The 24,540-nt window shown below is 33.5% G+C and overlaps 2 protein-coding genes, 1 long non-coding RNA gene and 1 pseudogene across 6 annotated transcripts; 1 reads left to right on the top strand and 3 right to left on the bottom strand.

Moving 5' to 3' along the window:
* Positions 1–722: 722 nt before the first annotated feature.
* Positions 723–18,958, bottom strand: LOC146922718 (putative protease Do-like 14; annotated as a pseudogene). Its single transcript, XR_015011154.1, has 12 exons — positions 18,947–18,958; positions 15,540–15,636; positions 15,304–15,452; positions 15,051–15,203; positions 10,784–10,788; positions 8,796–9,070; positions 8,634–8,694; positions 8,006–8,142; positions 2,250–2,370; positions 1,741–1,833; positions 1,127–1,257; positions 723–1,030 (listed from the first exon to the last, which is right to left on the bottom strand). The product of XR_015011154.1 is annotated as a putative protease Do-like 14 (transcript).
* Positions 2,984–4,342, top strand: LOC146922720 (uncharacterized). The gene has a single exon (XM_085710517.1). It carries the CDS (start codon positions 3,032–3,034, stop codon positions 4,340–4,342), a length of 1,311 nt encoding a protein of 436 aa, XP_085566643.1. The 5' UTR covers positions 2,984–3,031.
* Positions 11,951–14,587, bottom strand: LOC146922719 (uncharacterized). 2 transcript variants are annotated; one of them, XR_015012565.1, is made up of 6 exons: positions 14,175–14,566; positions 14,025–14,078; positions 13,609–13,640; positions 13,462–13,526; positions 13,195–13,250; positions 12,976–13,100 (listed from the first exon to the last, which is right to left on the bottom strand). It is a non-coding gene; the product is annotated as an uncharacterized LOC146922719 (long non-coding RNA). The 2 variants fall into 2 exon arrangements; XR_015012566.1 differs by lacking the exon at positions 13,609–13,640 and having other exon boundaries at positions 11,951–13,100; positions 14,175–14,587.
* Positions 18,959–18,998: 40 nt separating the features above from the next.
* On the bottom strand, positions 18,999–24,143 carry LOC146922717 (putative protease Do-like 14). 2 transcript variants are annotated; one of them, XM_085715515.1, is made up of 11 exons: positions 24,089–24,143; positions 23,881–23,971; positions 23,651–23,803; positions 23,379–23,548; positions 23,002–23,285; positions 22,838–22,898; positions 21,849–21,985; positions 20,862–20,982; positions 20,419–20,511; positions 19,328–19,455; positions 18,999–19,233 (listed from the first exon to the last, which is right to left on the bottom strand). In XM_085715515.1, the coding sequence occupies exons 1-11, from the start codon at positions 24,098–24,100 to the stop codon at positions 19,218–19,220; spliced, it is 1,266 nt and encodes a 421-aa protein (XP_085571641.1). In that variant the 5' UTR covers positions 24,101–24,143; the 3' UTR covers positions 18,999–19,217. The 2 variants fall into 2 exon arrangements, with proteins under 2 accessions (XP_085571641.1, XP_085571642.1); XM_085715516.1 differs by lacking the exon at positions 18,999–19,233 and having other exon boundaries at positions 19,324–19,455.
* Positions 24,144–24,540: the final 397 nt, after the last annotated feature.

The following is a 24,540-nucleotide window of genomic DNA, read 5'->3' as shown; positions in this document are numbered from 1 at the left end:
CGTGAAAGGTTTGGTTGTGAGGGAAGAGATGGCGGTGGTTGGAGAGGTTGTTTCAAAGGTACTTAACTCCCTGACAACCCATTGATATCTTTGAAACAAATGAATCTGGGAGAAAAATAGCAATGAACTCAATAGTCTATGAAGAAACACTGCCCACATAAACCCAAAATCCTGTAACAATCACGCCTCACAACAAATAAAACTAGAAGTGTGGATTTGGGAAATCAACCACAACCCATACAAGATACTTCTATATATAGTTTGTCCTTATTTCTTGATGCATCACTATGATGATATGAAAGAGATAGGAAAATAAAAAACATCATCCATGCATGATTCTCATTTCTTAACGCTGAGTATATCAAGCGTCAATCGTGAGATTCGGCAATCGGTTTCACCAATCCCCAATGATTTCAAGTCAGGTATTCAATGTCAGTTATCATGCCTTGTTGACACTGTAACAGGAGCCAAGTGTCAGACTCTCGAAAAAATTCAACTCTTAGAATGTCAGAGAGCGACTTCTGTAGGTAATTGACTAAACTATTCTGCTCACTGAAATTCTCTGGTCATGATAATCTTGCGACCATCAAGATCATCAACCTTATTGCATTTTGATCAGGAGGAAAACCAAAAAAAACATATGTTCTCTCCTTTAGACCATAGTTCCTCTTAGAACTTTGAGGATTATGTGAATAATAACATTAGAATTCTAAAATTCTAAGTTCATATAAAGGAGTTAATAATTTCATCTAATGTCAAGATGGTGGCAATGGTTTACCCAATTGACTCTCATTCTGTAAAAGGAGAGTCTGAGTGCATCCAGTATGAGCAGCTGGTAATATATGAACGTATTTCATACAACTTCAGCTTGAAAGCAAAAACTAAACCCAAACAAAAACAAAATTGCAGTGTTAAAGTTAGTATTCACTTCGAACTCTTCAGCTTGAAAGCCCGGCTATTAAAGTAAAAGTGAGCATACACGAAATTGATGCTGCCCGAACCTCAACGGCTTCAATACTGCAGTGGCCAACTATTAAAGCAAAACAAAAATTAATATCATAAGTACCAATAGGAGATGTTACTTAAAACTAATCAAGATACAAGATTCTATTTACACAAGACATACTGATTAAATTTTTCGACAGCAACTTCTTCAACCACCATATTGATCACATGTATGGGGTCATATTGAGATGCTCGGACCACAGACAGTTGTAACACATCTCCAACCTTCTTATCCCACACCATCTCCAAAAACTGAAAGAAACAAGGGAGAAAAAAGTAGATAACATAATCATACACTTATATTCAAGCGCAAATGGACAAATACAAAAAAAGAAACAATGCTGATAACCAACCAATTCTTGATTTTAGACATATGAAGGACATAATCTCACCGTTGATCAGTATTTAGAATACAGCAAATAGGTTTCAACAAAAGAAAAATACAAACGAAAAGGACCAGTGGTGAGAAGTTTGGTGTACTTGTGAACACCTAAATGTGATTCCGAAAGATGAGTCAAATTTATGATGCTTAAGCAAACCATGAAGGAAAGATATCAGAGGCTCTTTTACAAGAGTTCTCTTCATGACTCGGTTTTATATGAGTGAGTCCAATCCCTAGGGTGACATAAAGAGTATTTAAGGAAAACACCGAAAGTCCAATAAATTTAGTACGACAAAGAAAAATTATCTCTTGAGAATGACATCGGTGAACGTATAAAAATAAATAGAATATACCTCCAAGAAACTGTGAACTGTTTTTCCACCACACTGAAATATTACATCATTCAAGCGTAACCCAGCAGAATCAGCAGAAGAACCTTGGATTACCTACACACAGTTAGATCATATATTAAGATGTGCTAAAAGAGGTTATACCTCCATTCTAAACCATTGTAATGTAAACCATTTTCCTCCATGCAAAAGGAAATATGAGCTAAAAAGAAATGATGCAAACACAAAACCAAATGGCATATAAGAGAACAACAATATTCTAATTAGACATAATTTAACCACCCACAATTGGTTTCTAAATTGCTCTATTGATTGTTCAAACTTTTTAAACAAACTAATCAGTATAGTATACCTTCTCAGACATATTAAAAAATAATTCAAACACCCCAGTAGTAGGATTTCAGATCTTTGATAACAGATGCATTAAAAACAAGAAATGTGAGATGTAGCCGTAGGTTAGGTAGTATGTGAAGAAATATGAAATCACTCTATTCCTAGACAGTATAGTATACATTCTCAACAAGAACCCCACTGCAAATACTCGGAATCTTTTGAATAACCTTCTCCATGAGAAATACATCCGCTGCATAAAAGTTTGTAGCCACAATTCCCAGAGAAGGTCGCCGGAGTCCCCTGTTGTGAAGAGCTATTCATTAGATCATGAATTATTGGTAATACCTATTACACAATACAGCATCCACACCTAAGGAGCATGAGAACACAAATAACTTGAAGTACAAGCAACAAAGCTAGTGTAGTACATTTTGTCATTTGTATAGTACAATCTCGAATAAGATAGTACAACTCCTTGATGTATATATACTATGATGTACTCTCATTCCAATCTAATGAATCAATACTCTTTTTCATAGTTTCTTAATATGGTATCAGTTTCTTTCTCTCTCTTCTTCATGAAAGAGAAAGTTAGTTACGATCCTTTTCTCGCTTCCGCCATTGTTGCTTGCTCTGCAAGCTTTTCTCTTTCCTTCATTCTAGCTTGATTTTCTTTCAGAATCCTTCGTGATTCTTCTTCTTCTTCCTCGTTTTTCATCTTCTCGTTCTTTTCTTCGCTTTCATTGGCGAATTGAGCTTTCTGCAAGCTTCTTTTCTTTACTCTGTTTTTCGCTTCATCTTCTTCAATTGTTCTTCAATCATGCCTCCTCGTGCAGCTCCGATCATTATCCAACAACCTAACACTGATTCCATCTACTATGTGCATCCTAGTGATGGACCGAATTCGGTTACGGTTACACCACTTCTCACCGGTTCCAACTATCTCGCATGGAGTCGTTCTATGAAACGCGCTCTTGGAACGAAGAACAAATTTGCTTTCGTTGATGGATCTGTTCCAATTCCTCCAATGGATGATTTGAACAAAAATGCGTGGGAACGCTGCAATAATTTGATCCATTCTTGGATCATCAATTCGGTTTCACCGCAAATAGCTCAAACTATTGTCTTTCATGAACACGCTGTTGACGTTTGGATTGAATTACAAGAACGATTTTCGAAGGTTGATCGCATTCGTGTTGCTTCCCTTCGTTCTGCTATCAACAACTTGAAGCAGGGTGATAAATCTGTGCTTGATTACTTCACAGAAATGAAATCTCTTTGGGAGGAGCTTAACTCTCATCGTCCCATGCCTATGTGCACTTGTCCCTTTCCATGCCGTTGTGAATCTATGCGTGCTGCTCGCAATTTTCGAATGGAAGATCAAGTGATTCAATTCCTTACTGGTTTGAATGATAGCTTTTCTGTTGTGAAGACTCAGGTTCTTCTCATGGATCCTCTTCCTTCCATAAACAAAGTATATTCTATGGTGGTTCAAGAGGAAAGTAACAATACTGCACCTACTCCATCAGTTTCTATTGAAGACTCTAGCATCTTGGTTAATGCTTCAGAGGCCAGAAAACCATTTCAACGTGGTAAGCCTTCTGGTGCCTCTCAATCCAAAAACAACTCCAGATATTGCACTTTTTGTCATCGAACTAACCATACTGTGGAGTATTGCTATCAAAAACATGGTTATCCCAATACGAATAAACCTGTTGCTTCTTCAAATGCTGTGAATTCTGAGCATGCTATGGAATCTCATACCTCTAGTGAAGTAAATTCATCTATCTCTCAGACTGGTTTGACTCAAGAGGAATATGGTCACCTTGTATCCTTGTTACAACAATCTTCTTTGGTGCCTTCAGCAACTCCTTCCAATCCTGCTAGTACCAATCATGTCACAACATCCTCTTTTCCCTCATCTATTGACTTTACCTCAGGTATAAACACAGTTTTCTCTTGTTCTTTACATGTTCCTCCTGATCATTGGCTAATTGATTCTGGAGCCAATGAACATATTTGTTCATCATTGCATTTGTTTCATTCATATTACAAAATCAAACCTATTCAAGTTAACTTACCTAATGGTTCATCTGTACTTGTTCAATATGCTGGTACAGTTGTTTTTTCACCTCATTTTCACATCACTCATGTTCTTTATTCTCCTTCTTTCAAAGTTAATCTTGTTTCTGTTTCTAAAATTTTTCAAACCTTACCTTATCATGTGCATTTCTTGCTTAATACTTGTATTATACAGGATGTGAAAACCTAGAAGATGATTGGTTTGGGTAATCTTTGTGATGGTCTCTATAGACTGCATCCTTCTGCTCCTGCTTCACCTCAAGTGCATTCTATTACTTCTGCTCATTTCCCATCAAATAAAGAGTCTTTACAATCTTGTAATTCTGTTTCTTCAAATAGTCATGTTTCTAGTATTCCTTCCAATGCAATCTGGCACTTTAGATTGGGTCACTTGTCCAATCAAAGATTGTCCATGATGCATCATTTGTACTCTTCTATTACTATTGATAATAAAGCAATCTGTGACATTTGTCACTTTGCCAAACAAAGAAAATTGCCTTATAATTTGAGTACTTCTATTGCTTCCTCTAAATTTGAGCTCTTGCATTTTGATATTTGGGGACCCCTTTCCATTACTGCTGTTCATGGACATAAGTATTTTCTTACCATTGTTGATGACTTTACCAGATTCCTATGGGTCATTTTACTTAAAAATAAATCTGAAGTCTCTAGTCATGTCAAAAATTTTGTCCAATTAATTCATACTCACTATCAAATAACTCCCAAATACATCAGAACAGATAATGGCCCAGAGTTTCTTCTTACTGAATTCTATGCCTCTAAAGGTATCATACACCAAAAATCATGTGTTGAAACTCCTCAACAGAATGGTAGAGTGGAAAGAAAGCATCAGCACATTCTCAATGTTGCTCGAGCTTTACTTTTCCAATCCAAACTTCCCAAAATTTTCTGGTCATATGCTGTGCTTCATGCAGTTTTTTTAATCAATAGAGTCCCTACTCCTCTCCTCAAGCACAAATCCCCTTATCAACTTTTATATGATTCTTTACCTGATATACATTCCTTTAAAGTGTTTGGCTGTTTATGTTTTGCATCCACTCTTCTTGCTCACAGATCAAAACTTCACCCTAGAGCAAGAAAGTCTGTTTTCTTGGGCTACAAGTCCGGCACTAAGGGCTATGTTCTTTATGATCTTGACACTAGAGAAATTTTTGTCTCTAGAAATGTTGTTTTTCATGAACTTGTTTTGCCTTATAACTCACAAACTTCTTCTCCTACCTCCAATTGGCAGTATCATTCCTCATCCCCTGTTATCCATGAACCAGTTTCACCTCCACCACCTATTTCATCTACTGACCACAGCATCCACAATTCCCCATCATCCACGCCTACTTCATCCCCCCTTCTTAGAGTTTCTTCCAGAAATAAGAAAACTCCATCTTACCTGAAAGATTACATATGTCCTTCATCTAATATTTCTGCATCTCACATTAATAAAGCTTGCTCTTCATTTCCATTATCAAATTTTATTTCACATACACATTTATCTAATTCTCACCATACATTTGCTTTGTCTATTGTTTCTCATGTTGAACCAAAATCTTATGCTGAGGCCATCAAATTTGACTGTTGGAAACAAGCAATGCAAGTTGAACTTAATGCTCTTGATCAAACTGGTACCTGGACAATAGTGGATCTTCCTTCACAAACCAAACCCATAGGGTGCAAATGGGTTTATAGAATCAAGTACAATGCTGATGGTTCTATAGAGAGGTATAAAGCTCAATTGGTAGCTAAAGGGTATAACCAAATTGAAGGATTGGACTATTTTGATACTTTCTCACCAGTTGCAAAGGTCACTACAGTCAGACTGGTTATTGCTTTGGCTTCAATTAATCATTGGTTTCTTCACCAATTAGATGTAAACAACGCTTTTCTTCATGGTGATCTTCATGAAGATGTTTACATGAAGCTTCCCCCAGGTTTATCAACTTCCAAACCTAATCAAGTCTGCAAATTGTCCAAATCCTTGTATGGTCTCAAACAAGCCAGTCGAATGTGGTATGAGAAGCTCACTGCACTACTCATTTCTAATGGTTACACACAGGCTGCTTCTGATGCTTCCTTGTTTATAAAGTCAGCATCTGAGACCTTCACTGTCCTTTTGGTTTATGTTGATGATATTATTCTAGCTGGCAATTCTCTTTCTGAATTTAATATCATCAAGAACGTCTTACACCAAGCATTCAAAATTAAGGACCTTGGCACTTTGAAGTATTTCTTGGGCCTTGAAGTTGCTCATTCTCATACTGGGATTTCTCTATGTCAGAGAAAGTATTGTTTGGATTTGCTGAAAGATTCAGGTCTTCTTGGTTCCAAGCCAGTATCCACTCCCTCTGATCCTTCTGCCAAACTATGCAATGACACTTCCTCTCCTCTTACTGACATTTCAAGCTATAGGAGACTCATTGGCAGATTGATCTATTTGAATACAACCAGACCTGACATCACTTTTATTACTCAACAATTGAGTCAGTTTCTCAGCAAACCAACTCAAACTCACTATAATGCAGCTCTTAGAGTGCTCAAATACTTGAAAGGTTCACCAGGCAAAGGCATTTTTTTTCCTCGAGCTTCAGGTTTGCATCTTCAAGGTTATACTGATGCAGACTGGGCAGGATGTAAGGACACTAGGCGCTCCATTTCAGGCCATTGCTTTTTTCTTGGACAATCACTGATATGCTGGAGAACCAAGAAACAGCCCACAGTTTCCAGATCATCTTCTGAGGCTGAGTATAGAGCCATGGCAACTGCCACTTGTGAACTGCAGTGGTTATTGTATTTACTCAGAGATTTACAAGTCAATTGTGTTCAGCTTCCCGTGCTTTATTGTGACAATCAAAGTGCTATGCACATTGCTGCCAATCCCGTTTTCCATGAAAGAACCAAACATCTTGAGATTGACTGTCACATTGTGAGGGAAATGTTGCAAGCTGGCATCTTCAAACTCCTTCCAGTCACCACTCATGATCAAATTGCTGATTTCTTTACAAAGGCTTTGTATCCACAACCTTTTGGTCTCTTACTTTCCAAGTTGGGAATGCTAGACATCTACCACCCTCCAACTTGTGGGGGGCTATTACACAATACAGCATCCACACCTAAGGAGCATGAGAACACAAATAACTTGAAGTACAAGCAACAAAGCTAGTGTAGTACATTTTGTCATTTGTATAGTACAATCTAGAATAAGATAGTACAACTCCTTGATGTATATATACTATGATGTACTCTCATTCCAATCTAATGAATCAATACTCTTTTTCATAGTTTCTTAATAATACCTTAAGCAATTTATGAGATGAGAATAAGTTGATTTTTCAGAATGCCAGCAAAAATGCCCAATTTGTAACAAGTTGTGAAGACTTCATTCATTTACGAAGATGACCACAGTCCAGTACTTGAACTCTGAAGAGACCAAATGACTAAAGATGGGCAAGATTCAAATAAAAGTGAACATTATGAAGATTGAAACTTCATCAGCGTGAAAATTTCAACATTCGAGAAACAAATTTGCATAAGCTTACTTTCTTTTCAAATTAGACTGACTGTCTATGGTGGACTTCTCGAAGAAGGTCAAGTAAAAAAATGCAAAGATGGAGGGAAAAATGACTTATGTCACTTCAGGTACACCATTTATTACAATTATGAAGTTTTTGCTAAAAAATATCCTATGCAAGTAGCCAAGTACACAGTAACCGAACCCCGCTACTGTATAGGACATTGTTTTGTTACTAGTGCCTATAAACGCAACACAAGTGAACAACTAAACAATGAACTATTAATAAATATAAACAGTAAAATTAGATTGATAAACACAAGATTAACATACCCATATCTTTTGTAATGCTCCCAGCATTTGTTAGCTATGTTTATTGGCAAAAACGGGGTAGTAAAACCATATTCGTAAGTAAATAAAATACCAATTACTTCTCCAGAAAGATTTATAAGCGCACCACCCTCACCACACTACAACAAAAACAATTGTTAATAAAGCTACAACTGAAGAGCTATCAACGAAAAAAGAGCCACACAACAATCCGAAATGCAAATAACTTCTTCCAAGAAAACAGAACAAAAACGAAAAAATAAAATACAATCGTATCAAAATACAAATCCCCCTAAAACAGATAAAACGAGGACAGATCCCACGTCTTCAACACAAGGAACATAGGACTTGCTTATTTCAAAAGTATGACCGAACCCAAAGATAGCATAATTCATATTCAAATTTCTTTGACCAATTACATCCACAAACCAATTTCGGCTCTACATTAAGTAGTTTAACACATTCGCTTAGCTCACTATTTATAGAACTCCACAAACTCTCAACCGTACAGTTAAATGAAATAGTTTTATGATAATCATACATATCAATCAATAATATCCGGAAAGTTAAGCAATCATTCTTTGGTCACACTCAACATGAATCCTAGCAGAAAGAAGGGGAGAGAAATTACTCTTGTGGTCTTGCAAGTCCCCGTGAAAAGCTCTTTACAGTCAAAATCGCAGCGAGCAAGACTGGAAAGGAAGAAACAAGAGTTAGGAACAAGGGAACTTAGCTGCCAAAATAAACTAATATGTACAAATTAGAAAAGATGTATCTAATCTATCTTACTAACGTGAATTGACCAGGAGCAGCCATGAGATCAAATGGTTTGGCAAAATAACGCCCCACGGCAACTATGGCCTGACCAGGAACGAGGTTAAAATGGCTAGAGAATGGACGAGAATGAATTGACTTATCCTCAGCCGGATTAACATTGATGTAATCGTCAATTTGTCTTAACCTCGCAGTAGGAATGGATGAATCGGACTGAAATCGTATCCAAGCAATGTTATAGTGGAAATCATATGCACATACTTCTCCCTCATATGATCCACCATTGTACAGGTACTAGTTTTTCCACCCGTGCAACGCACGGGCTAGAAGAGATTTATTGTGGCTTAAATCAAATACTTATAGCCTCCTATGTTTTTTGTGGAATTTGAAACCGTAGACTTAATTAAATAGAAACTTAATTGAAACACATGTAACTCGATGTTTTAAAAGAATATGAAACTTTGGACATTTAATAAAAATTTAAATCTTATAGCCTCCCGTGATGCATAAATTGATAAGTAAAAAGTGACAAAATATTTAGTTAGTTAACCGTATACAATAACGTAAGATATGACGGTAGACTCATGTTAGTAGAGGAATTAGAAAATTGTAGAAGTAAAGAATTAATTAACTAATAGAGACCATCTCTTATTCATATATTATTTATCATTGATGAAAGAAAGCCATATAATTTCCCTAACTTCCAGTTTCCTCCCTCAGTCATCTAAAACCAAATTGCATGATTTTAAAGGAGTACTCAGCCTATGTTGTATGTAATGATGGATAAAAACAAATAGAATTTCTCATGCTACTAAAGACTCGTGGCTAATTGGAAATAGTCAAGAGAGGAACCTTGATAATGCAACAAACGTAGAAACATTTTTAAAGTTTTGTAGTGATTTTTCTCATCTTTTCAATTCTTCCTTTTATTTTCTTTTGTTTTAACTTTCGTTCATATAACATTCATAAATGGTCTAAAATAATTAAGTACATAATAATGATAATTTACCTAAAAGAAGAGGAACGAAAGTAACATCTTCCAAATTTTATAGTCCTTATTGATACATAGAGACATTGATTACATGTTGACTATAAATACATTGCATATGTAAATCTAAACTTAAATAACAACATATTCTCGAGCAATGGTGCACTTTGAACTTGGTCCTCCATAGATAAACTCCCTCCATGCACATAATTCCACGGGTACATTAATTAATTAATATACAAAGCCTTCCTAGAATATCTTATTCTTGTTAAACACTTCAAAACAAAAGATCTTTAACTCTCAGGAAAATAACATACTTAAAGAAAAACAATACGAACGATCATTTGCAATATCAAGTATAGTTGAATAAAACTCAATTAGGTATAAACTCTATCATATAACTCCAACTTTGACTTTGTAAACCCCTAAGATACTATTAAGAAAAATCACATACAACTTGGCCTAAATAAAGTTGAAAAAGTGAATACCTAAGTAAAGTTCCAATGTACACCACATATCATGTGTATATCCACAAATTATCAAAGTAAAAAATGTCAATAACTTAGTCAAGCAACAAATGTATCTATATAATTCTGAAACAAAGTAACCAAAAAATACAGCTTGATATGTTAGTCATTTCCTAATTAGATAAACGTAGCTTCTTTGATTCAAATTCATGCAATTCTCTAATGTACAGACATCTTTAATTGAAAGAAGAAGAAAAAATCTATCAAAGTCAAAAAAGTCATAAAACAGGTAGAGTAAAAAATACACATGATAAGTACCACAACTCACCATCTTTAGTGACACCAAAAACTCTGGCAAATAGATTAACTACTTCAAGTATAGTTGAATAAAACTCAATTAGGTATAAACTCTATCATATAACTCCAACTTTGACAATCACAAAAAGAGTGAGTGGTAAACGATTAAAAATATAATCATAAGAATAGAAGTGGAAACATAAAAGAGAAAAAAAATCTTTAAAACTACAACATAGTTGAAGAAATCTGAAAAACAATTACTCTTGTTTCAAACCAGGCATCAAAATAGCTTCAAGAAATAAAAAATAAAACAATTTGAATCAGTGATTTGCAGAAATACTTGAAGAAAGTCGAACAACATAACTGATATAATTCTAATCACCTATTACATGTTCAATTGAATTTGAAACTAATTCTAATCATAAAAGTTTAAACAATACAGTGTAAAACAAAATAATAAGGAGAAACGGATAGAGATCGTTAACTTCCCACAAACCATATATATAAGTTGAACTAAAAAAATGTATTCATTTTCTCTCCTTACCAATATACTAAAACACAAAGTGATGAACCATTTTTGGGCATTTTTTGTATCCTTTTTCCAAAGTCTTATAGAATGTCATGATGCTTAGTCCTAAAATGAACTAAAAGTCAAGTAATTTGAAGAAAAAAAGATTTTAATATTTATTGAGTTTGAAATCATAAAAGCACATGACAAAATTAATTTTTGAATAATTGCAATCAATCAAGATCTAGTCATTATTCTACAGATGAATATAGTAGCTTGGTTAAAGCATTGTTTAAGATCCATATACTTGATTGGATATCATTACAAAATTGAGAAAGAGAGTAGATTTCTCAACTTTCTTCGCTGATTTGATGAGATAATCAAAATTAGTTTCCTATATGCACAAATTTAAGAGTAAAATTTAGTTTCAACCAAATTAGTTTTCTATATGTTCGAAGAATTAGTTTCCTCTAGAACAAAAGTAATCACTTCAGAACCTTTTTATGAGACAATCAAATCAGGACAACTTCAAAAGTAAAATTTGAATTGTTTGTTAAATAGATTGCTCAAACTTCAAACAAACAAATTAAAATTCAAAAAGTGATGGTAATAGCTTAGAGATGGTAATATACTCTCAGAGACAACTAATTCTTAACTTCTAGGAATAATTGCTTAAAAAAAAATTGAAATAGATGCAGACAGTCTATTTGACACAATCATATTTATTTTTATAGGATCCATACTACATTGATTTCCATAAAATAAAAACAGGGAGGGGTAGAAAATTGTGAATATTGTAAAAGAATGTGAATTTGGTTCAAAAGTTGAGTTTCTATCTCCCTTTAAAATGCAAAGTTTCGATTTGGATTTCTGATATTAAATTATAAAATCACAACAGCCATAAAAACAACACATTTCAATCTAATAATTATAAAAGCCATGTAATCCAATATCATATAAAACAAATGTTCATTCTAAAAGATAAAATAAAAAAAGGTGATCTTTAAAAGTTCTTCTTCTTCTCTAGAAGGCAAGTCTTTCTTACAATAAAATATCAATGGATTATATTGAACATTAAGACCACTAACTAAAGATCAGAACTTGATAGCAGTTAGCAAAGGCAAGTGCACATGAGTATAGCTAAGCCGCAAAAATGGAAGCAAAAAGCAAAAACACAACACTATAAAGCATATACCTTGTGATTCTTTGCAAATAGTTGCTCCAACAATCAGTCAAGTAAATAAAATTCCCCACATTCACTGGATGATAAAAACAAATCAAGAAATCAAAATATAGATTAGTGTGAGAATCAATTATCAATCACAAAAGGATTTAAAATAAAAACCAATCAAGAGGATAATAACTTATAATATTAATAACTACCATAAATCACTCGGTCGACAAAATATAATAATAAGGCTAATTGGATTTAAAACTAACGATATCGGAATTTTTATTGTTAGTGACATTTTGTCAAACACCTAGTGGGTGCTAAATTTGAAAATGCAAAATTTAAATCAAATCCACTAACATAATCATATAAATTATATCATGAATTTATCCTACCTATCCATATCTATCATGAGTTGTTCATCAATCTTTTAAAACAATTTGTAATAAAACCTACCATGTAACAAAACATAGTAGCATAAAACCTAACTTACCAAACCAAAAAATCAGAAAAATTAAATTCACAATAGGTTTAATAAGTTATCAAACCATGTCCCGTTAGAACTCATAACTGCTTAAACATAAAAGAAATTACACATTTCAGAACCCTAAACCAAAAATACTTTTAATAAATTTTACATTTCGATGTACATTAATCAATTTAAAAGAACCTTCAAATAATATTCTCTCTACTGCAACTCATGTTAACAAAACATGAGTTTAGAATTTACTTTTTCAATTCACAACTCATATTCAATACATATAGAAGTGATCCTATTTGTTCTTTGTATTTAGAATTTACCTCTTCACCACTCATCAACATACTTTGAACTATTATCAAACTTCTCCCCATATTTTGAATTTAACTTTCATTTTTAAATCTTTGTTCTTCACCTGCACTTAGTAACAACAAAAGGAATTGTACATGTCCCAATAAAATCAATCAATGTAAAGAAAGAAATCTAAGACCACAATTGCATGTTCAAACCTTTGTGGCCAAAAAGCTATCTCATCACATGGTTCATATTGAAATATATATACTTGCTACAAAGAAATAACATAATGATTAAATGGAAATGCTAACCACATGATTATTGGATCAAAATCATGAACATAACTTCATTGGCCCTCTTAATGAGCAATGTAACTACCTTATAAAAGTGCAACTTTTAAGAATGGGTAATCAAATTCAAACTCATAATGAAAGAGAGACATAAAAAGTAATATCAAATGCATGAATCATCTCATAGCTTACCTGATTTGAACAAAAGCAGTTTCAATGATCATCAAAACCTTTAAACAGTTGCCGCTATTAAGCACCTGAACATAAACAACAACTTTTAAGAATGGATAATCAAATTCAAACTCAAACATTGATATTCAAAATTAACTCAAAACTCACTAATCAACATGAGATCTTCATGATTTGCCCACCTTTTCATGCAAAAAAAAAAAAAACAAAACAAAAATTGTTCTGTATCAATATCAAAAGTCAAAACTAAGAATATCATCCACTTTCTATCTGAGACATTTTATCAAACACTTTGTAGTGCTCAATTTCACAGCAAAAAAATCAAATACAAAACCAAGTCAAAATAAGACAAATTCAATAAAATCTAAATACTCTTGTTGATGTAAAGTTGTAAACACAAAAATAAAATCAATACTTTCAAATACAACAATTTTTGTTAATCTAAACATAAAAAATAAGTCAAATTCAAGACCCATTCCACAACTAATGAAAAACGTCAAAATGAAACTTGCTTGAACAAATTCTAAAATATACAAAACCATAAGAGTAAGAGAGAATGGGCTTACGTGGTGGAAGACCTTCACTTGGACTGCCTCATTTTTTTTTTCATTTGAATCGTTCTGCAAAACAAACCAGAGAGTAGGAGAAAGGTTATACAGTTTGAACATGAACATGGACCAGATATCTAAAAACAAAAATGGAATTGAAATTCTTACCTCCGCTTGCATCGTTCACTATTTCGAAAAATCGAATATGAATATGTACCGGTTCCGATTGATTTTTAATTCAGAATGGCATTTGGCTTGTGATTGGAAACAGTTGAAATCAATGGGGATATTGATTTCTGACTTGAGAATGAAAAATGATGAAAGGGGAGATGAGAAGATGAAAAAGAGAGAATGAGGGATTGAATTCGTAGAGAGAGATGAAGAAAGAGATAGTGATAAATTGGATGTGTTTGAATTTGAATAATGGGAAAGAAAGAGATGAGAGAGTAAGGAGGGATATTGGAAAGATTCAAATTTCAAATTGAAGAAGAATGAAAAGGGGGTAGGGATTCTGTCTAGTTGCAGAAGTGTGTTTGAAGAAGAGGGAGTACGTTTTCTGTGTTCAGAGTGAGATAGGGACTCTTTTTACCATTTTTCTTCTAAATCCATTTAATGCTTCAGGAAAAAAGCTGGTAACGGTTGGACAATAGAGTTGGGCTGGACTTGTATGGGCCTCTATTCAAACTTGGATTTTTGCCTCTTTCCTGGAAATAGGTCCGATAGCAACATTTCTTAGAGGGAAAACTACTTATTCAAATTTTAGTACCATAAATTGCATTTTGCTCATTTTTTAATTGTGAGAAAATTAGGATTACATGGTTTTCTGGTCATGCTTACTATTTTGGATGATAAAATGAGACATTAAAAAATTGAGATTTATTGAAGGAGGCTTAGAATTGTGACACATTGGATTGGGGGGCTTGTTTTTGCTATTTGTTGCTTCATGTTTGTATATTATTAAGATATGATAACCTACAAAAAAGAATTAAATTCCATTGTAATTTTCACTTTACCGCAGATGCCTAATCATCAAGTTATAAACACCAACCTTAAGACTATCAGCCAAATTATCTTCCATGAAATCTTCTTCATCAGACAAATTATCTTGCATGACATCTTCCTCATCAGACAAATTATCTTCTATTGCCATCATTTTCAATGATCACACCAGAACATTGATTCAACTCTTGGCCCCCTTTAATGAAAAAAAGGAATAATCATTCTAAATTCTAATGTAGTAAGATCATTAAAAGAAAGAGAGAAAGGAAATTGGAGAGTTGAATAGAATACAATAGCAGTAGTATACGATAAAAGAGCAACAACAGAAAAAGAAGCCTTGAGAGCAGCTTTCTTTGTATTTATATCCAGATAGGCATTATGAACATCAGCTTTGAACTTTGGTCGGTTTCGAGATAAGTTTTTTTACGTAATGCATAACATCCGGCGCTGTATGCAATAATGGATTATTTGTTTGTAACATAGATAAAGTACATACTTGAGAATAGTTTAAAAGAAGGAAAAATAAAATCTTACTGTAATATTCTGGATTGAATTCCCCACGGTCCCAGAGACATTCTCGAACCCAAGGGTTTTTCCTTTTTACGGATTCCTTAAACTTGCGTTCTAGATTCTACAAAGCAAAAAACCAAAAAACGCATGACATGTCATGAACATGGATTATTTCTAACATAGATTAGTTAGGTACTTGAGAAGTTTAAATAGCTAAAACTAACATCAAATCAGAGTATAAGTAGTAAAAAAAAATCACACTTCTTAATCCTTATAAGTTATAACATTTTTAGGGATGAAAAACCCTGTGAGAAAGAAATTAAACGACCTCATGCACGCACAAAACGTTGATGACCAATGAGAGACGTAAACAAAGAGAATTAAGATAGTTAAGTAAAGGAACAGCAACAAGAGAGAGGTAAACAAACAATGAAACATGTAACACGATTCAACAAAAACAAAGAAGGGGAGGGAGCGAGAGAGAGAGAGAGAGAGAACTAATACCATTAAGTTCGATGGATTTGAAGGAGATCGATAGTGTTGTGAAGTTTGAAGGTGTTTTTGTTTTTGTGAGGTGAGTGAGGGGTTTTGGTGAAATATGTGCACGAACACAGCGTTTTGTTGGAAACGCTAGGCTACTATCTATATAATGCTATTTTGGTATTGAAATTGTGCATGATTAATTGTGTTGATTTTAATCGTAAAATTATCCATATTAGTTGTAGTTAGTAGAGAAGTTAAATTCGATGAAATTCAATAAATAAGGTATAATAATGGAAAAAAGTTGATACCAAAAGTTGTGAAGGAAATATTTTGAGGGACTAAAAATTGATAATAAATTCAACTTTTGGTCCCTAAAAATTCAACTTTTGGTCTCTGCATTTAAGTAAAATCATGTGTATCAGTCGAAATTTAGTATTATTTTTTGTGGTCGTGTTTAGTATGTTATAGAATTCTCTTTTGCAAAAGTTTATTTTTTTTTTTAACAAGTGATGAATTATATATGAATTTTTAAGTTTTTAGCGCTTAAAAATTCATATTTAATTTGTATCTTGTTAAAAAATTCAAATTTTTTGTAGTAGCGCTTAAAAATACTAATTGAGAGTCTAAGCTGTAAGGTTGTCAAAATTGGGATTTTACTTCATATCATAAGGGAGGAGCAAAATCTAAAATCGTAAAATCGCAATCAAAATCGAAGGATTTTACTCAACCACTTTTGTAAAATCAATATATGAAATCGTAAAATTGCAATCAAAATCGAAGGATTTTACTCAACTACTTTTGTATAATCTATATAAGAAATCGTAAAATCGCAATCAAAATCGATTAATTTACCAAAACAAAAATAATGTTAAATATATGTTATAAATTGTATATAGTCATAAATGACTCAGTTTAAAGTCCACCAAATACTTAAACATAAATGACTAAAAAATGGACAAAATCCTTCAAAACCCTTTAAAATCTCACAAATTTGTATAAATTTCACGATTTTGATGCAATTTTCCTAGGATTTTGCCTATTTTTGGATTCTGCTATGAATTTGAGTCGTAAGGTAAATAAAATCACAAAATCCTAAATTTTTAGATTCTGCTATGAATTTGAGTCGTAAGGTAAATAAAATCACAAAATCCTAAATTTTAGTATTTAAGTCGGATATTGACAACAATACTTGGGAGCAACCAAGTAAGGCTTTTGTAAATTGAAGATCTTAATTTTTTATAGCAAAAATGTTGAAATGTTTGATGCTTTAAATGGAAAATTATACAATATAGTCAAAGATTCATAACTGCAAGTCAAGCCGCACAGATTTCTAATTGGATATTATTGGGACACTTGATGAAGACTCACAAGGCCAGAAACGTAGGAAGCCTCACATTTTTTAATGGCCAACTCATCAACTTAATGGCCACGTCAGCATTGTTAGCATTATTTAATGGAGATTCATTTAAAGATATAACAGTGTAACAGTTGCATTACTTACATGACCAATCTGAAACTAAAAAACAATTGGATACGGTGGTAAGAGATTTTTTCCGTTTAATCATATGTCATGAGATGAGGGGTAATGTTGGCGCAATTGATAAAGTTGTTGTCATGTGATTGTAAGGTCACGGGTTCAAGTCCTAGAAACAACCTCTTGTGTAGAAACAGTAAGGCTGCGTACAATACACAAAATGGTGGGACCCCTTTCCGGACCCTGCGTATGCCAGAGCTTCATTGCACCGGGTTGCCTTTTTTTAAACCATATGTCATGAGATCAAATCTTCACAGTCATACACAATGGATACCCGATTCACAACAAGAAAATTGAAGGGAAAAAAAATACAATAGGGTTGTGCTAACAGGTTGTGTAAACAAACTCTTTTTTAATCATTTTTAAGAGAGCAACATATACACTTCTTTTGGTGTATATCTTTGTTGCAATTTCAGATATTTGTCTCAAAAGATCAATAATATTATCACTTCCATTACCATACCTCTAAAATCAGTTGAAGGAGGTTTTGATCTCCTTTCTCTCTATAAATAATCAAGCTCAAACTTCAATAAAATCTGCTATATCTTACTTAAAACCATTTTAACAACAAATCTACATTAATGGTTTACAGTGACTGCTTATTTGTAAGCTCAATCTTGGTTGAAAGTAATCGAATAAATGCTTATTTATTTCATATATTTCCTACAAAAATAAAATTTGTCATCTATTTTTCTACCTCATATTACCCGTTCTAATTGTGTCAGATTTGATCTACTCCTTCATCCTTTCTTCTTTTCCTCTGCATCACCACCTCAACTCTGACTCAAACCTCTTAGTCGTACCGTACCATAAGACCATAAGTACAACATGATCAGTAGATAAGATATAAGTATGATTAAAATGATTTATGAAGAAACACTGCTCGAGTATGACATAAACCCGACATCCTATAACAATCACGTCTCACACGAAAAATAAAACTGAAGGGTGGATTAAAGAAATCAACCATAAGCCATACAAGATACTTCTATAGTTGTCCTTATTTCTTGATATGAAAGAGATACAAAAACTAAAAACATCATCCATGATTCTCATTTCTCAACGCTTAGTGTTTCAAGCGTCAAGCGTGAGTTATGGCAATTGGTTTAACCAATCCCCCATGAGTATATCAAGCGTCAAGCGTGAATATGGCAATCGGTTTCACCAATCCCCGTGAATATATCACGATTGAGATATGGCAAACGGTTTCACCAATCCCCCGTGATATCAAGTCAAGTATTCATCATCAGTTATCACGCCATATTGACACCGTCACAGGAGCCAAGTGTCGGACTCCCGAAAAAATTCAACTCTATTAGAATGTCAGAGAGACTTCTATAGGTAAGCGACTAAACTATTATGCTCTCTGCAATTCTTTGGTGATGATAATCTTGAGACTATCAACATCATAAACCTTATAGGCCATTTGGTCAAGAGGAAAACCAATAAACACATATTTTCTCGCCTTCAGACCAAAGTTCTTAGAGCATCCAAAATGAGCAGCGGGTAATATATGAATGTATTTTGTACAGATTAAGCTTGAAAGCCAAAATTAAAGCAAAACAAAAACAAAATTGTAATGCTAAAGTCACTATGCACTTCAAACTCTTCAGCTTGAAAGCCCAGTTATTAAACCAAAAGTGATCATACACAAAACTGCTGCAGCCCGAACCTCATCAGCTTCGCTACTTCCGTGGCCAACTATTAAAGCAAAACAAAAAAAAATCATAAATACCAATTGGAGATGTTATTTAAAACTAATCAAGATACAAGATTCTATTGACACAAGACTTACTGATTAAATTTTTCGACAGCAACTTCTTCAACCACCATATTGACATGTACGGGGTCACATTGAGATGCTCGGACCACAGACAGTTGTAACACATCTCCAACCTTTGTATCCCACACCATCTCCAAAAACTGAAACAAACAAGGGAGAAAAAAGTAGTTAATAAATCATACACTTATATTCAAGCACAAACGGACAAAACTCTTGATTGTAGACAGATAAACAATATAATATACTGCAGTTGATCAGTATTTAGAATACAGCAATTGGGGTTCAACCAAAGAACAACACAAATAAATCTGATTCCAAAAATTGAGGCAAATTTATGATGCTTAAGCAAACTATGCGTGCATTTTGGTCGGTAATTATAATAACGAATGAGTTGATATAATACAAAATTGAACAAAACATAAGAGAGTTACAAGTACCACCCAGCACAATGGTGTTAAAAGAAAAGCCATAACAGTACACAACTTCAATGAACAATAGACTTGACCTTTTAAAGCCAACAACACACTGACAAGTAGGACTTGTGTATATAAGATAGTTATATAAGCACAAAACATTGATCCTAATCAAGTATATATGTACAGCAAACAAGACTAACAAAGCAGATGCCTAAAATGATCATTGATTATTGAGTTTTGGTTCAACTTTCAAAAATAAGATTAAAGGCGAACACAACCCAATAAAATAACCATATTTCAAAATCCAGACCGAAACAATAAGTCACAGTAGTTTTCAGCAGATAGTCACATAAAAACGATTGTCAGATGCTAAATACTTGCTCTAAAGGAACTCAATATAGAACATTCGTCATAAAAGTCATCATTTAACTTCCAAAAGGTGAAATAATGATTTTTTTCAAAGTAAAACTTCCATTTTTGGTTTACTTAACATATGCTCTAAGGTCACAAATTAGTAAGACCCATAAAGATTTAAGGAAAAAACAAAAAGTCCAACAAATTTGAATCAATGCCTTTATTACATTCTTAAAATATATCAAAATCCACAAACTCAAGATATAATAAAACAAAGAAAACTAATCTCTTTAGAATGACATCGGTGAACATATAAACATAAATAGAATATACCTCCAAGAAACTAAGAACTGTTTTTCCGCCACACTCAACTATTACATCCTTCAATTGTAGCCCAGCAGAATCAGCACAAGAACCTTGAATTACCTACACACAGTTGGATCATATTGAGATGTACAAAATTGAGACAAATATTCAATTAAGTGAAACTGTCCAGAGTATCGATAAATCCAAACAAACATAAAAACAAATGCTATTTTAAGCAACTAAAAGATAGATGATACTAAACCAATGTAAATCATTTTCCTCCATGTAAATGGAAATAACTAACAAGAAATTATGCAATATAAGAGAACTTATGACAAAGAAGCTTATGTATCATCAATAGTAGCAGCAATATTAGACTAAATCAAACACCCTTGTAGTAGGATTTCAAATCTTTGACAATACATATGCATTAAAAGCAAGAAACATGAGATGTTGGTAGTATAGTATACCTTCTCAACAAGAACCCCATTGCAAATACTTGGAACCTTTTGAATAACCTTCTCTATGAGAGATACATCTGCCGTGTAAAAGTTTGTAGCCACAACTCCCAGGGAAGGTCGCCGGAGTCCCCTGTAGTGAAGAGCAATTCTTGAGACCACGGATGATTGGTTATACCTTAAGCAATTTATGAGTTATGAGATGAGAATAACTTGGTTTTTCAGAATGCCGGCAGAATTTGACCAATATGTAACAAGTTGTGAAGACTTGATTCATTTACAAAGATTCAAATAACTAAAGAGGGGCAAGATTCAAATAAAAAAGTGAACATAATGAAGATTGAAATTTAATCGCAGCGAAAATTTCAACATTCGAGAAACTAAATTAAATAAGTTTACTTTCTTCTTTTCAAATAAGACTCACTGTCTATGGTGGACTTGTCCGAAAAGGTCAAACCTAACTAAAATAGAGCAAGGAGTAATAAAAAGCAAAGGTGGAGGGAGAAAATGAATTATGGCACTTCATGTACACCATAATCAAGTGCAAGCCTTAATTGTCAAAATAAGCACCAACATTTTACATTGTTATAACAAAAAATTCATGATTCAAAGCTTATACGACAAGATAAATGTTACTGGAAAATAAAATTGCACGGATTAAAGAACTGATACGTGAAATAAGGACTCATAAACACTCCATCAATGTCATGATCATAATCCAGTAACATATTGAAATACCAAAATAAGAGCTGGTATAAGGTAATCATCATCAAAAGGAAACAGTTATCATTTATTACAGTTATGAAGTTCTTACTAAAAATATCCCAACTCCAACATCGACACATGCAAGTAACCAAGTACACGATAAACAAAAACATCCTACTATATAGGACATTATCTTGTTACCGAGTGCTAATAGACACCAGCGAACAACTAAACAATGAACTGTTAATAAATATAAAGAATAGAATTAGATTGATAAACACAACATTAACATACCCATATCTTTTGTGATGCTCCCAGCATTTGCGAGCTATGTTTATTGGCATAAACGGGGTAGTAAAACCGTAATCGTAATAAAATGTAATACCTATTACTTCTCCTGAAAGATTTACAAGTGCGCCACCCTCACCACACTACAACAAAAGCAACTGTTAATAAAGCAGCAGGGGATGAGCTATCAATGTCAAAAAGAGCCACGCAACAATTCAAAATGCAAAAAATTTCTTCCGAGAAAACGGAACAAAACTGAAAATGAAATACAACAACAAACAAGCCTTATTCCACTAAGTGGGGTCGGCTACATGAATCAAATTTCGCCATAGTGTTCTATCATAAATCATATTTTGGATACGACTCATTAACCATTAAATCTTTCCTAAAGTTTCTCTTAGTTTTCCAAGGTCTTCATCTACCTCTTTTGACATGACTCTCCCCATATGGTCTACTCTTCTCATGATAGCATCTACAAGTCTTCTCTCTACATGTCGAAACCACCTAAGCCTATTTTCTACCAACTTTTCTGCTATAGGTGCTACCCCCACACTCTTTCTAATGGTGTCATTCCTAATCCTATCCCGTCTAGTCTTACCATTTATCCAACGCAACATATCAAAATAAAAATCTCAGAAGAAGGGGAAAAAAAGCTCGAATCATCTTTTGACGAAAGATGAGCTAAAAAAGGTAAAATGAGGACAAAACCCACGGTTCCAACACAAGGAGCATAGGACTCACTTTTTTTAAATGTATGACAGAACCCAAAGATAGCACAATTCATATTTGTCGACCAATTACATCCATGTACCAATTACAACACGACAATAAGTAGGTTAAACATTTGCTTGTAGCTCACTCTTTGTAGAACTCCAGAAACTCTTAACCGTACAGTTAAATGAAATAGTTCAATCAATAAAATGCAGAAAGTTAAGCAATCATTCTTTGTTCAAACTCAACATGAAACTAAGCAGATAATAGGGGAGAGAAATTACACTTGTGGTCTTGCAAGACCCCATGAAGAGCTCCTTACAGTCAAGATCGCAGCGGTCAAGACTGGAAAGGAAGAAACAAGAGTTAGGAACAAAGGGAACATAGCTGCCAAAATATACTAATATGTACAAATTAGAACAGATGTATCTAATCTAATCTTATTTACATGAATTGACCGGGAGCAGCCATGAGATCAAATGGTTTGGCAAAATAACGGCCCACGGCAACTATTGGATGACCAGGAACAAGGTTAAAATGGCTAGAATGTGGACGAAGAGGAAATGAGTTGTCATGAACTGGATTAACATTGATGTAATCATCCACTTGTCTTAGTATGGCAGTAGGAAGGGATATATCGGACTGAAACCGTATCCAAGCAATATTAAAGTGGAAATCGTAGGCACATACTTCTCCCACATATGATCCACCATCATACAGGTATACGATAACCTACAAAGAAGAATAAAACATCATTGTCATCTTGATTATAATGCAGATGTGATGCTTGCATAATCATCAAGTTATAAATAAACATGAACCAACCTTAAGACTATCCGCCAAAGTATCGTCCATGACATCTTTTTTACGAGGACGCTGAATGAGATCTTTTGCACGAGGACACCGAATGAGATTGGCTGATGTCAAAACAATATGAGCATTATTGGCATCATTTTCAATGATCACACCGGAACATTGATTCAACTCTTCGTCCCCTGTAATAAAAAAAAAAGTAATGATTATTCTAAATTCTAATGTAGCAAGATGATTAAAAGAAAGAGAGAAAGGGAATTGGAGAGTTGAATAGAATACAATACCAGTAGTATAAGATAAAAGAGCAACAACAGAGGAAGAAACCTTAAGAGCAGCTTTCTTTGTCTGTATATCGAGAAAGACATTATCATCTTTAGAATTGAACTTTGGTCGCTTAGATAAGTTTTTTATGTGAAGTATAAAATCCGGATCCGGCTCTGCATGCAATAATGTATTATTTGTTTGTAATATAGATTAGGTACTTGAGAATAGTTTAAAAGAAGAAAGGTCTTACTGTAATTTTCTGGATTGAATTCCTCTTTTATACATTCTCGTAACCAAGGATTTTTCCTCTTCAAGATTTCCTTAAACACTTGTTGTGGCGTCTACAAAGCACAAGAACAACATGAACATGAATTATTATTTCTTTTCTTTACATAGCTCAAATCGAAAGTATAACAGATAAACAGTATATACATATCAATTCAGAGACAAATACATACATTATCATACATATCAATTCAATTCTAGTTGACCGAGAGGGAGCTTTGTCGAGATAGAGCAAATATTGAATACGTTCTATTCTTAGCCTCTTTTAGGGTTTTTTTTTTTTTTCCTTCTTGTGGGTTCTTGGGTTGAAAATTGCTTTTCTAACCTTCAAATTTTTAAAAAGGCTTAATTGCAGTTTTGGATCCCTATATTTCATGAAGTTGCGATTTTGGCCCCCTAACTAAATAAACTACAAAACCGCCCCCTAAGTATTGACTTTTTTGCAGTTTTGGCCCCATGCCAATTTTGACCAAGTCAAAGCTAACGTGGACGCCACATATGTATTTATTTATTTTTTTAATTATTAAAAAATAAAAATATATATAATTTTTTTACTTTTTAATTAAAAAAATATATAAAAAAATATTTTTTTATTTTTTTAATTAAAAAATTATTTAAAAAATAA

The sequence above is a fragment of the Medicago sativa genome, chromosome 5 (assembly GCF_051527215.1).
Source record: "Medicago sativa cultivar Bolivia chromosome 5, Bolivia_mono, whole genome shotgun sequence".
NCBI lineage: Eukaryota > Viridiplantae > Streptophyta > Magnoliopsida > Fabales > Fabaceae > Medicago > Medicago sativa.
The sequence above is the reverse complement of the archived record's forward strand: the minus strand, read 5'-3'. Positions and strand labels throughout refer to the sequence as shown.